The 13,384-nt window shown below is 40.4% G+C and overlaps 1 protein-coding gene across 8 annotated transcripts in view; it reads right to left on the reverse strand.

The window, feature by feature from the left end:
• TRAPPC9 (trafficking protein particle complex subunit 9) overlaps positions 1–13,384 on the reverse strand; it is a 525,236-nt gene that overhangs the window by 415,591 nt on the left and 96,261 nt on the right. For all 8 annotated transcript variants that reach the window (XM_065054500.1, XM_065054503.1, XM_065054502.1 and 5 more), the window contains one exon: positions 8,231–8,355. In XM_065054500.1, coding sequence (XP_064910572.1) covers positions 8,231–8,355 — 125 coding nt within the window. The remainder of the gene's footprint in view (positions 1–8,230; positions 8,356–13,384) is intronic.

Raw genomic sequence — 13,384 nt, forward strand, 5'->3', positions numbered from 1 at the left:
ACACTTTTTCCCTCACTTTCTATCCAGCTCTTTGACAAATGCCCACTTCAAGATGAAGATTTTCTGCTTTCATATCTTAATGTCACTAAGAAATTAATCACCTACTGCTCTTCTATGTGTAGACAGCACTTCTTGGGCATTACCATGCTAAACAATCCAAAGGAACGTGATCTAGGTGAAGATGTCCCTGCTCATGGCAGGGGTGGCACTGGATGAGTTTTGAAGGTCCCTTCCAACCCAAACCATTCTATGACAACTTTTGGATTTCACAATGATCTCAGGGCATTCCCATCCCCAAATGAGTTCATCTGTTGTTACAACAGCTGCTCAAAGGGAACTTCTTTTGTCTGGAATATCTCTGGTGTGGCAGCACTAGGACACTCTGAACACAGGTAACAGATAGATCAGAATGATTTCTGCTTTGATACTCACTGGACGCAATATTCCAGGTGTGGTCTCCCCAGGGCAGAGTAGAGGGGCAGGAGAACCTCTCTGACCTACTGACCACCCCCTTCTCATCCACCCCAGGTACCATTGGCCTTCCTGGCCACAAGGGCCCAGTGCTGGCTCATGGTCACCCTGCTGTCCCCAGGACCCCCAGGTCCCTTTCCCCTACACTGCTCTCTAATAGGTCATTCCCCAACTTATACTGGAACCTGGGGACAGGGAACTGCTGGAGAGAGTCCAGCGTAGGGAAACAAAGATGCTGAAGGGAGTGGAGCATCTCCCGTGTGAGGAAAGGCTGAGGGAGCTGGGGCTCTGGAGCTGGACAACAGGAGACTGAGGGGTGACCTCATTCATGGTTACAGATATATAAAGGGTGAGTGTCAGGAGGATGGAGCCAGGCTCTTCTCAGTGACAACCAATGATAGGACAAGGCGGAGGTTCTACTTAAATTTGAGAAGAAACTTGTTCCTGGTGAGGGTGCCAGAGCCTGGCCCAGGCTGCCCAGGGAGGTTGTGGAGTCTCCTTCTGTGCAGACATTCCAACCCGCCTGGACACCTTCCTGTGTAACCTCATCTGGGTGTTCCTGCTCCATGGGGGGATTGCACTGGATGAGCTTTCCAGGTCCCTTCCAGTCCCTGACATTCTGGCATTCTGTGACTATATTAATGACTCAAATGTAGTCTGGCAAGGTGACCAAAAACTACCCAAAATTGTTCATCTCAAGAGATACCAACACGTTCCGAACTATAGCAATGGGATTTTATGGCAGATGAATAATGAGGCCAACGCTGGCTGTGGATGACACCTTGGGGAGAGCAGCTCTCATGACTGCAGAATCTGTTGCTGTTCACACGAGCTCTGTTTATTGTGTTGGTGTCAACTTCAATTTTTCTTCATTTATCTTTAGACGAGAGAAAGAAAGATGAAGTGTGGTTCATAGAGTAGATTGTACCTGCTGCAACTACCCTTGATGAGACATTTGTTTGGGTATCAGTAGACTATCATCTCTTGTTTACCAAGTGACAATGACTAAAGTGTGAAGAAAACAGTGTCTACGGAGGCACATAGTGAATCTATCAAATTTTTTTCTATCCACACAATACAAAAATTTTAATGCTTCTTTCATGTCAAATAAAAACAGCAAAAATAGGAATACTTCAAGTTGTAAAATGTCTTGAATTGAAACTGCAGCTACTGCAGTAATAATACCCAATGTAAAATATTAGATGAGATGAATGAATCGAATTTATTCAAATCCAGAGGAGTAGCAAATCTATTTTTCCCGTGGCTCTAGAAATCAACTTTAGGAAAATATTTTCTTTGTGTTCTAAGTGCAATCATCTCTAGGGCAAAACAGAGTGTTTGTTTCTTGGTGAAACAACTTGAAGAAGAACTGGGCTGGTGAGCAGAAATGGTGCGGAATACTCAACTATTTATAGAGCCTAAAACCACTAAAAGGAATCTAAGCAATGCCCAACTAGCAAGGGAAGAATAGTTTAGGGCATTTAGACCCAGACTACTCAGAAACTGTAGGCTTTCGTCTAAAGCCAGATCATAATCAAACTTTGCCAAGCATGTACTATTGACCAAGAATCCAGCCCTCTCTCGTTTTTACAGAACAACTCTATTTTTATTATTATCTTTATCTGAAGGGAAACTCTAATTCTGGGCCAGAAAAGCAACAAAAACCAGCTCACTGACCTGGCAAAGTTAATCTGGCTCATGGCTCCAATCTAAGCAGACTGCAGGAAATGTGAGTGGCTTTCTGGGAGTTCTCTCATAACTGTCAATTAATTATTAAAAAGTACATATATATTTTTATAATAATCAACTTGAGAAGAGAAAGAGCTTTGGGATTATTTTCTTTTCTATGCTTGAAAGTTATTAGAGAAACAGAGACCTGTGTCTTCCTTTTTTTTTGGTCTTCATAAGACTTGACGTGTTTAATACTGAAGAACTCGGGGACACAGAATTTACAAGCATAGTATTGAATTCCACCATAGGACATTTAGGATTGTATGTTTGTGCCTAAGATCCCATTCCTAAATTCACATTTAACCAACCAAAAAGAAGGAATCTAAATTTCCATTGTGCTCTATAAATTCAATATCCCCACTAACATCAGCAGGATCCAGAATTGTTCAAAAGTTAAATTAAAAATCAATTTTTCTGTTTAATGGCTTAAACTTAGAACGGATTTAAGGCTTACAGGTAAAAAGTTAGAGCTTAAACTTTCAACAACATAAAGTTTATCTCGATTAACAATATAGAATCGTACTAGAAGAGCAGAGCCTGAGAACTGCATGGAAAAAATCCAATTAAGGCCTGTGTCTCATTTTAATACATTGCTAAATCAGAAAAGATACACTAAAGATAGTGTATTAAATTAGATTAGCTCTACATAACGTATTTTGACATTTCCTACCATTTACTGATAGTGCAGGAACAGAGCAGTTCAACAAGATTACTTAAACCTCTCCACTTTCTGCAGTTGAATCTCTAGAATTACAGCTCCCATTGAGTTTGCAGGGGCAAATTCTCCTGAACATACAAGTTTCAAAACAAATAAATTAGATGAGGCCCTTATAAATTAATAAGCAGCCCTCAGTCTGCCAGAAATCTGGCCAGTAATCAATGTCTATGTTTAACATCTTAAACTAAGATTTTTAAAAAAGAACAATATGTTTCCAGAGTTTTCTTCCCCCAACCACAAGACATCTCCATTTCAATGCCTGAGTTGGGCTTTTCTCCAGTTAGGGTCACGTAATGTTTCTTAATTCCAGATTTATTCCAATGAAACCATGGACATTCTGTTGAAATGAGATATCTTGATGAATAATTCTCCTTTTCACCCTGTGACAAAAAGGAGCTACCAACAAATTACCATTAAGTGATGGTAATCACTGTGAATTTAAGGACCAAATTTCCATAGATCAGACTCATCTCTAAGCCTCAAGTCCATAATATGTGGTATGGAGTAAGGGTGTGTTTCTTCTATCGCTGAGAAGAACCAGACTAAGCCAAATAAACCACTTCCAAGCATGAAAACCAGTACAGAATTCACCAGGATACAAATAACACATTGTTTGCTGAGAGACTGTGATATTTGTTGAAGTTTCTCTCCACAGATTTTCCATTAAGATACAGAATAGTTAAATATCGAAACAGACTGCAGTGTTACTCAAAAACTAACAGATTCAGATTTCAAATTGTCTATTTCACGTGCCATTATTACCACAGCAATGTCCAGATGCGGCCCAGAATGACCAAGGGTTTTAGCCACACTTACCACAACTACTCAGCAGCGAACATGAGCGAAGAGTATCTGAACGTAATATTACACTGTGATATTCTATTCAGCTTAAGGCTACGAGCAAGCTTTATGATGTGGTCATAAAGCAATTTTGAAACTGAATTTATGAGATCATTATACCAGTCATTTCCAGAAGCCACTGACTGGTTTATTGGAAGAAAGCCCGTAGCAAAACTGAAAATGTGGGTTGCAGAGAAGTTCAACACTGGCAATATCCAACGCTGAAGCACAAAAACTGTACGGCAAACACGTAGGGAAGGAAGGTTTAAGCATTAAGACTCCTAAATATCTGACCAAGGATGTTTCAGAATCAGCAACGAGAGAAACATTGATGTACATTAATTTTCATTTCCAAAAAAAATCACCTTTATTTGAAGACTAGCTTATGCACAGCATACAGGACTGAAAAATAACTACTACTGAATATTCACCGACACCTATTGGTAAATCATGAATAAACAACAGCATTTTCACCTCACATACCAATTTTTAAGATCAATCTTGTTTCTTAACTTAAAACCCCCACCTGCTTCTTATATTAGTCTTCAAACCATTTTAAAGAGGTTGACTGTTACAAGAAAAATCTTGAAATATAATCAAGAAATCACAGAATCACACAGAATCCCAGAATGTCAGGGGTTGGAAGGGACCTGGAAAGCTCATCCAGTGCAATCCCCCCATGGAGCAGGAACACCCAGATGAGGTTACACAGGAAGGTGTCCAGGCAGGTTGGAATGTCTGCACAGAAGGAGACTCCACAACCTCCCTGGGCAGCCTGGGCCAGTGTTCTGTTACGCTCACTGAGAAGAAGTTTCTTCTCAAATTTAAGTGGAACCTCTTCTGTTCCAGTTTTAACCCATTACCCCTTGTCCTATCATTGGTTGTCACCGAGAAGAGCCTGGCTCCATCCTCCTGACACTCACCCTTTATATATCTGTAACCATGAATGAGGTCACCCCTCAGTCTCCTCTTGTCCAGCTCCAGAGCCCCAGCTCCCTCAGCCTTTCCTCACACGGGAGATGCTCCACTCCCTTCAGCATCTTTGTTGCCCTGCGCTGGACTCTCTCCAGCAGTTCCCTGTCCTGCTGGAACTGAGGGGCCACAACTGGACACAATATTCCAGGTGTGGTCTCCCCAGGGCAGAGCAGAGGGGCAGGAGAACCTCTCTGACCTACTGACCACCCCCTTCTCATCCACCCCAGGTACCATTGGCCTTCCTGGCCACAAGGGCCCAGTGCTGGCTCATGGTCACCCTGCTGTCCCCAGGACCCCCAGGTCCCTTTCCCCTACACTGCTCTCTAATAGGTCATTCCCCAACTTATACTGGAACCTGGGGTTGTTCTGCCCAGATACAAGACTCTGCACTTGCCCTTGTTATATTTCATTCAATTTTTCCCCGCCCAGCTCTCCAGCCTGTCCAGGTCTCTGATGGCAGCACAGCCTCTGGCGTGTCAGCCACTCCTCCCAGCTTGGTGTCACCAGCAAACTTGCTGACAGTCACTCTGTTCCCTCGTCCAAATCATTGATGAATATATTGAACAGTACAGGCCCCAGCACTGCCCCCTGAGGCACTGCACTAGATACAGGCCTCAACTGGACTCTGCCCCATTGACCACGACTCTCTGGCTTCTTCCCTTCAGCCAGTTCACAGTCACCTCACTAATCATCTTAAATGACACTGTGTGGGACATAGATAATAAAACCCAATGAATTGTTCTGCAGCAATAGAGAGCAACTGAAGTAACTTTTAAGGAGGTTCTAGGGCACTCAAAAATATTAATAAATATCAAATATTTTGAGACTCGGGTTCATAGAGAACCTTGGATCAACTCTCATGTATATACCACAGTTTGTTACGTTTTAGACAAAGTTCTTACCAAGCAGAAGCGTTTGCATTTGACAACAAACATATATTCATGAGCTCTGAAAGATACCCAGTCTAAAACCAAGTAAGTCAAACCCTGAAATACATCAAATTCCTCACAACCCAGCCAAGAAAACTGGACCAGAATACATTCTAATTATATCTTTCAATGCTTAATTGACTCAATTAGTTACAATAACTCCTGATATTTCATTTGGAATTTGTCTGGCTTTGATTTGAAGCTACTGGTGGTTCTTAGATTTCTTCCTCCTGAAGAGCACTGTCCAAGTAGAGAGGACGCAAACTGTTCATCTGCCCAATACCGACCCTGTATGTCCATATCCACAGATAATTAATTATGTGGGTAGTCTGCTGAATTAAATAATACACCTAAGACATTCTAAATAGGTCTGAACTTCATAAGCATTTTTAATCCAGAGAGACTGGTGATAGGAGTTTAACTGGGACAAACCGGGATGAGATTATTTATGGGTTATTTATTATATTTATTTATATATTAACACGGTAAATAGAAACAGAAGTTATAGAAATGAACATTTGTTAAAATGGAATGAACCACAATGGTAAATCACCCTACAGATGGCAATACCTCACTGCAGTTTTCTCGCTCCTCATCCGCAATAGAGCAATCTTACACATATAGCAAAAAATATGTGTCATATTTTTCCTGTCATGGATGTCGTCTGCAAATATACGATTAGAATGATAATAATCTAAGTAATTAGAAATAGAATTGTGTAGACTTCCTCCAGAGCTTTATCCTGCTGGCTGTTTTAACACCTGGTTTTTCATTTCCACCCCTCTATAAATCACCTCTTCTAAACATGACAAAAAATGCAAGGTTAGTGATTAAGCCCGGTTTAAATAGATGTTAACACAGTAAACCGTTAATTTTGAGCATGCTGTACAGCACTCACACAACTCAGGCTCAACAAGGACGAGCAGGGAATGCCTGGATGCTACTGGGACGTGTGTTCTCTATTGAACGCAGTTTTGATCACCTGCAAGGTCCTTCCATCATAAAATCCCAATTAATTAAAATCAAAATTCACTCCATAAGCCTAACAACAGAATCGAGCATGTGCATTCCCACTAGGATATTTCACTATACACTATTTAATAAACAAATAATTCTTGCTTTACAGCTCCCCAACATCCTCCTAATTCCATCACATAGGTCACTGGGAACCTGCAGCTTCTCAGTTGCCAGGACAACGGGCTGACAAGCACAAAGTGCATCAAAAGGGGCTTTTTCATGTATTCGGTGCAAAGAAATTCTGCATTTCTGGATTTTTAGTCCAATTTTGAAATAAAATTCCCCTCAATTCTCTAAGTCATCAGTGTGTAGAGCTCAGACATTCTACACAAGGTTCTAAACTTAATTCATGCTGGACATTTTAGCCACTTAAATATCAAATTGTTTCATCAATCATGTTTATTTATATTTAAGAGTAATTGGGAAATACCTTGTTATGTCATAAAATACAAAGAAAGGCTTTACTAGTTTTTTATCATCTTTCCTATGCTGTCATCACCCTTTTTGCACTGTAGAATCAAATGACCGTGAATTAGCAGTACTAATGAGCCAAAAGAAGCATACTTAAGAATTAATAGCTTCACCTGTTAATTGATCAAACAGAATTGTAAATAACATTACTGGGAAGAAAGCAAATTCACATGTAAAATGAGAAAGGCAAAGCCTGTGTTTGCTTCTTAGCCAAAGTCATGCTGAGCCAAATATTGCCGTGTACAACAATCTAATTAATGTAGATCATGGATCCACACAGGACACGTAGCAAATACTACAAGGCACGTGAAATGTTCACCAAAGCTATGGAAGAGCCCAATGAAGTGCTACAAGTACATTTTTTGACAATTATTTTATTTTCATCTTAAATTATAGATCCTGCAAATCTGGCCAGTGGGAAACTGTTCTTATTTGACTGGTCAATACTAGAAGTTTATGTCTTCCATAGGTAAGATCTTCAACAGAAAATCAAAGAGTAGGGAAGACTCTCAATAAACACGGTGCAGCTTCTACCTACACAACTATTCTTCCATTCTCCTCTTTTTGCTTTTCTTTCGCTTCTCTTAATTACTCTATTTTGTTACTTATATGAACGCTTCTAAAAAGCTTATTACTGGAAGTGTGAAGATAAGGCCTTGACCCCAAAATGTTTAGAAGGAACAAATCCTCTCATGCATTTTAATACAAGATCAAGAATTTACACAGAAGCACCTTCTTGCAGAGTAAATAGTATAAGAAAGGAATGTGAGGTGAAGAACCTTCCATCCCTATCATACTGTGATACTGTGATACTGTGAACCAACAGTTCCTGCAATATACCATACCGGAAAACAAATCTTCACAATTTCTACTGTTCTCCTCATCTTGTTTCACCTTTTTGCTTCTTTGTTCTACTATAACAACCCAATTGCAGCACATCAAGCTGTTCTAAAACCAAAAAACCCAACGGGAAATACTTACAAGACAAAGACACCTTTATTTTTTGAATCGCACAACAAACCACAAGACGACACAATGAAAATCGCATCTTTTACTTATTTGGATGTCACTTACTTACCTTCACGTGACTGAAATCACCGACTTTGCTGCTTTCTTGGGGATTAACAGGTTTGGTCTCTACTCTCGGTTTGACAACCTGCCGAAAGGGGCTGGAGAGCGGCAGTCCAGTAACGCTGATTCCATCTATAAACAGAATAAGCGGAATTACTTTAGCTTCTCTAAAATTCTGCTTTATTCCAACAAATCCATATCTGTATTATCAAAGGGAGAGCAAAGACGCAAAAAGAAATACGAACGTTTTATACAGAAAGGCAAAAGAAAAGGTGAGGATTAGTTTGCTCTATTTTTCTCTATCGGCCAGAAATACTCAAATAGGAATACACTGAAAAACTCAGCGAAGGTCACAGAAAAAGGAAGGTACCTGCATTTCAAATATCACACCAGAGATGGCAGAGTTAGTAATATAAAATTAGTCATAATATTTACAATATTAAAAAACAACAAAGATAAAAGTTAGTGTTTTTCCATGACAGTGACTGCTTAGTAACTTTAATTTCTAATATGAGGCATCAAGATTTGTTGTTCAAGCATATATTGTAGAAAAGAACAGAAAATGGAGAAGTCATGTTTTGTACCATCTACTCATGGAATAATACATAAAATATTTCTCATGCATAACAAAGGCAGAATGCAAACCAGGTTTACATTGTCATAGTCATGAAAAAGCTCATCAGAAATGGATATTCTTAGAGGAATGTCCTCACTTTGGTATTTACTAGCAGTCTGTTCTGGTGTATAGTACAGCAATAAAAGACAACATGAAAACTTAGGAGGATCTTTTATTACTGACAAGCTTGTGTAACTTGAAGGGAGGAGTGGCTGACACGCCAGAGGCTGTGCTGCCATCAGAGACCTGGACAGGCTGGAGAGCTGGGCGGGAAAAATGTAATGAAATAGAACAAGGGCAAGTGTAGAGTCTTGGATCTGGGCAGAACAACCCCAGGTTCCAGTATAAGTTGGGGAACGAGCTGTTGGAGAGCAGTGTAGGGGAAAGGGACCTGGGGGTCCTGGGGACAGCAGGATGAGCATGAGCCAGCACTGGGCCCTTGTGGCCAGGAAGGCCAATGGTACCTGGGGTGGATGAGAAGGGGGTGGTCAGTAGGTCAGAGAGGTTCTCCTGCCCCTCTACTCTGCCCTGGGGAGACCACATCTGGAATATTGTGTCCAGTTGTGGCCCCTCAGTTCCAGCAGGACAGGGAACTGCTGGAGAGAGTCCAGCGCAGGGCAACAAAGATGCTGAAGGGAGTGGAGCATCTCCCGTGTGAGGAAAGGCTGAGGGAGCTGGGGCTCTGGAGCTGGACAAGAGGAGACTGAGGGGTGACCTCATTCATGGTTACAGATATATAAAGGGTGAGTGTCAGGAGGATGGAGCCAGGCTCTTCTCGGTGACAACCAATGGTAGGACAAGGGGTAATGGGTTCAAACTGGAACACAGGAGGTTCCACTTAAACTTGAGAAGAAACTTCTTCATGGTGAGGGTGGCAGAGCCTGGCCCAGGCTGCCCAGGGGGGTTGTGGAGTCTCCTTCTGTGCAGACATTCCAACCCGCCTGGACACCTTCCTGTGTAACCTCATCTGGGTGTTCCTGCGTTTGCTGCTTTATGATGAGCAAAGCAACTGCAACTCATAAACCCCAATTAAATACGAGCAAAATCTTGCATATCGCAGTAGACACATATATCTAAACAACTGGGAAATGCCAAATTATTACACAAAACCATAAACATATTTCCTTTGTGGAAATTTCCATCAAATTATATTTGCTAATATCATATTCCAGTTCCAAGGATAAACTAAAATCTGGACCTGTTGAGGATGAACTCCTCAAAAGACTGAAAAAAAGAAGAAAACAGAAGAATATGATGGAGCATAAAATGATTTTGCTCCATTGAATTCTAAATTCACAGGTATCCAAATAAGAAAACAATGGGCATATTCCCATATTACTTCCATTTTCCTTCACTAACTAGTTTTAAAATGCACCTTAGTCGAGTCTTAAAGATAAAACACCATAACAAACATCAGACGTGAAGATGCTGATTCAGCAGGCTTGAAGTTTTTAATTTCTAATTAACTTTTTTCATATGGAAAACCAACAACAACAAAAAGTGAAAAGACAGATTACTACTTCTCAAGAAATTAATATTTCCATGGCTAACCATCATCAACATCATCTGCTTCCTAAAATGTCAATAACCTTAATATTCCACTAAAATTAAGGAAGCTTTTTATTTAATAATATAACTACATTAAATTGTGCACTAATCCAGCCCATGAAGACAAAGCAAAATGAAGAGAGATGAGAGTGTGAAATGATTTTGTATGGGCTAATAGGTACTTATAACATGCACAAGAAAAGACAAAGTATCAAACCATCCCTAGACAAGCTCTTTGCATCTCTTAGAAGCCAACTGATATTAAAGAAAACGTAATTATTGGCCTAAGATTTGGGGCAATAATACACTGAAAAGTTGAAGACAGCTTGTGAACAAAACGCATCATGAGTAGATTTGAGTGCAGGCTTTGGAATCCACTCTTTTTGAATGAAAATGTAAAGTTTTCTCTAAGGAAAAATATATATATTTTTTTAAACCGATGAATGATTTTCACCAGTTATATATTTAGAACAAAACTGGACACTGGTACATAACATTGAAAAGAAAACCATGAGAAGAACCGAGAATGAAAAATTGCACGGCATTAGTCAGATTTGCCATTTGATGGAAGGAAACAAGTTTTGTTTTGAGAAAGGAATAGATAATACCTAAAATAACATAACAGACACACAACTAATGTTTTATCTGCCTTCAAACTTGGCACAGAATAGAGCCCAGCACCATGCACTGTGTTATATCTCCAATAACTCACCCCTTCACAACTTCGTGCAAGGGGACTTGACTGCCAGAGTACAACAAAAAAATATATAACATTCTGCTGCTAGCAATTTTTTATAATTATTTAGCTCTTCTGTTCTTTGACCAGACAGCAAAGGTGCTTCAACATTGTCCAGCTCCTCTGAAATTCATTCAACATTAAAACATAACTATTAAAGAACGGGAAAACACGTCCTGTTAAAAGCCCTGCAGAACTTCATGACGGCAGAAGAAAACAGTGAACTGACAAATTTAGAGCATCAAAGAAGTTTTCTATTACTTGATATTTATATTTTTTAAGACTTCACACATTTTACTTTCTCTCCTGAAGTTTAGAGATTTGAAGAGGATCCATCCCCCACCGTTTTCTTTTGTCAATCCATACTGTGAAACAGCTTGAGCAGCCTTTCACTATAAAAAGGACAATTGTCTTTTTACTCTGTCCAGAAATCTTCCTAATTTCTAGAAGCCACATTGAATATTTCCATGGCAACAGCACATGACCAACACTTTTTCCATGGTAACCACAAGAGCACACCTTGCCTTTCCAACATCGCACTCGCTGCTGTCACAACAGAGCAAAATCTCTTACCAGCGCTTGCTCTCTCCTCTCGAACGTTACGTAAATAGGCAATTTAACTCCATGTGCTACTTGTGCAATCCCAAATTTCATATTTGAATAAGGGAAAGTTTACTGAGGGAGTTAAAGGTGGAGATTTACAACATGGTGACTAAGGACTGAAGAAAGAGGTGGCACAGGATATCTACCGTCCCGATCTAATTGTAACGCCATGTTCTACGACAATTGTTGGCCTGATCCAGGTGACAAAAGTATACACACTTTCCAACAGGAGCAGCACAGCTCCTGTGTAAACTCTGTAGCCAGGAAACCCTTAAATAACCTTATCACTCATGCCAGGACACAGTGGAAATAAGTGTTCCAAGGCAGTCTACAGGTAACTGGCAATATGATCGTAGAATCATAGAATCATTTTGGTTGGAAGAGACCCATAAGATTGAGTCCAACCATAACTTAACCTACCTCTGGCACTAAAAAACCATGTCCCTAAGAACCTCATTTAAATGTTTTTTAAACCCCTCCAGGGATGGTGACTCCACCACTGCCCTGGGCAGCCTGTTCCAATGCCCAACAACCCTTTCTAGGAAGCATTTTTTTCCTAATATCCAATTTAAATCTCCCCTGGTTCAACTTGGATGTCATTTAACACGTATAACAGTGTAAGATTTTAAGTTGAACTGCTTCTTCCCTCCAGAATACTTATAGAATCATAGAATCACTTTTGTTGGAAGAAACCCTCAAGATCATCAAGTACAACCATTAACCCACCACTGGCACTAACCCATGTTGCTCAGAACCTCAATCATGCATCTTTTAAACCCCTCCAGGGACGGTGACTCCACCACTGCCCTGGGCAGCCCGTTCAGTGCTTCACAACCCTTTCCATGATTCCTAATATCCAATCTGAACCTTCCCTGGCGCAACTTGAGGCCCTTTCCTCTCATTCTAAATCACGCCATTTTCCCCAAGCCAAGGCTGTTTTGCCCCGACAGTAACTGATGAGTGATCTCCCTGTCTTTATCTTGACCCATGAGTTTTCTCATCCTATTTTCTACCCCGCTCCTGTTAGAGATGGGGAGTGAGCAAGAGTCTGGGGGACACAGCAAGGAGGCATTTGGCCCTTAGTCAAGGTTAACCACCACATATTAAAAAATGCAATAACGTTATAGAAACTTCTTTCTTACATGAGTATTTTAACAGTAGGAAATAATAACTTTTAGAAACTACACAACAAATGTGAAAACTAAATGCCCCCTCAGCCCATTTGTTTGTTTTGTCAACCTGATAGAAATTTCAGAACAAAAAGCCTCTTGGTAGACAACCTCTCCTAAGAATACAGTAATTGTCTTAAAGTACAGAACAAAAGAGGGAAAAAAAAAAAAACAACTCAAGATAGGACAGTATGTTTCCCAAACTACAATATGTTGGGTTTTTTCCTTCCTAGAAAACAGACTCGTATTCTGGTGAAAGTAAGAAGAATCGTAGAAACTTGCTGTCTGCTGCAACATAGAGGGGAATAACACAAGAGTAGATGGAGTTGCATCTTTAAGACCATTAGACACGAGACCCCAGGGAGTAGAACTCCAGGCAAAGCTACTGGGGATGTATCGACTCTTGGGCTCCCAGGAGCAGCAAGAGACGACACGGAGCAGAATAAGCATCTTCTTTGAGACTCCATTGCATTGGAAGAGGGTGATAAT

The sequence above is a fragment of the Columba livia genome, chromosome 2, assembly GCF_036013475.1.
Source record: "Columba livia isolate bColLiv1 breed racing homer chromosome 2, bColLiv1.pat.W.v2, whole genome shotgun sequence".
In the NCBI taxonomy this organism is placed as follows: domain Eukaryota; kingdom Metazoa; phylum Chordata; class Aves; order Columbiformes; family Columbidae; genus Columba; species Columba livia.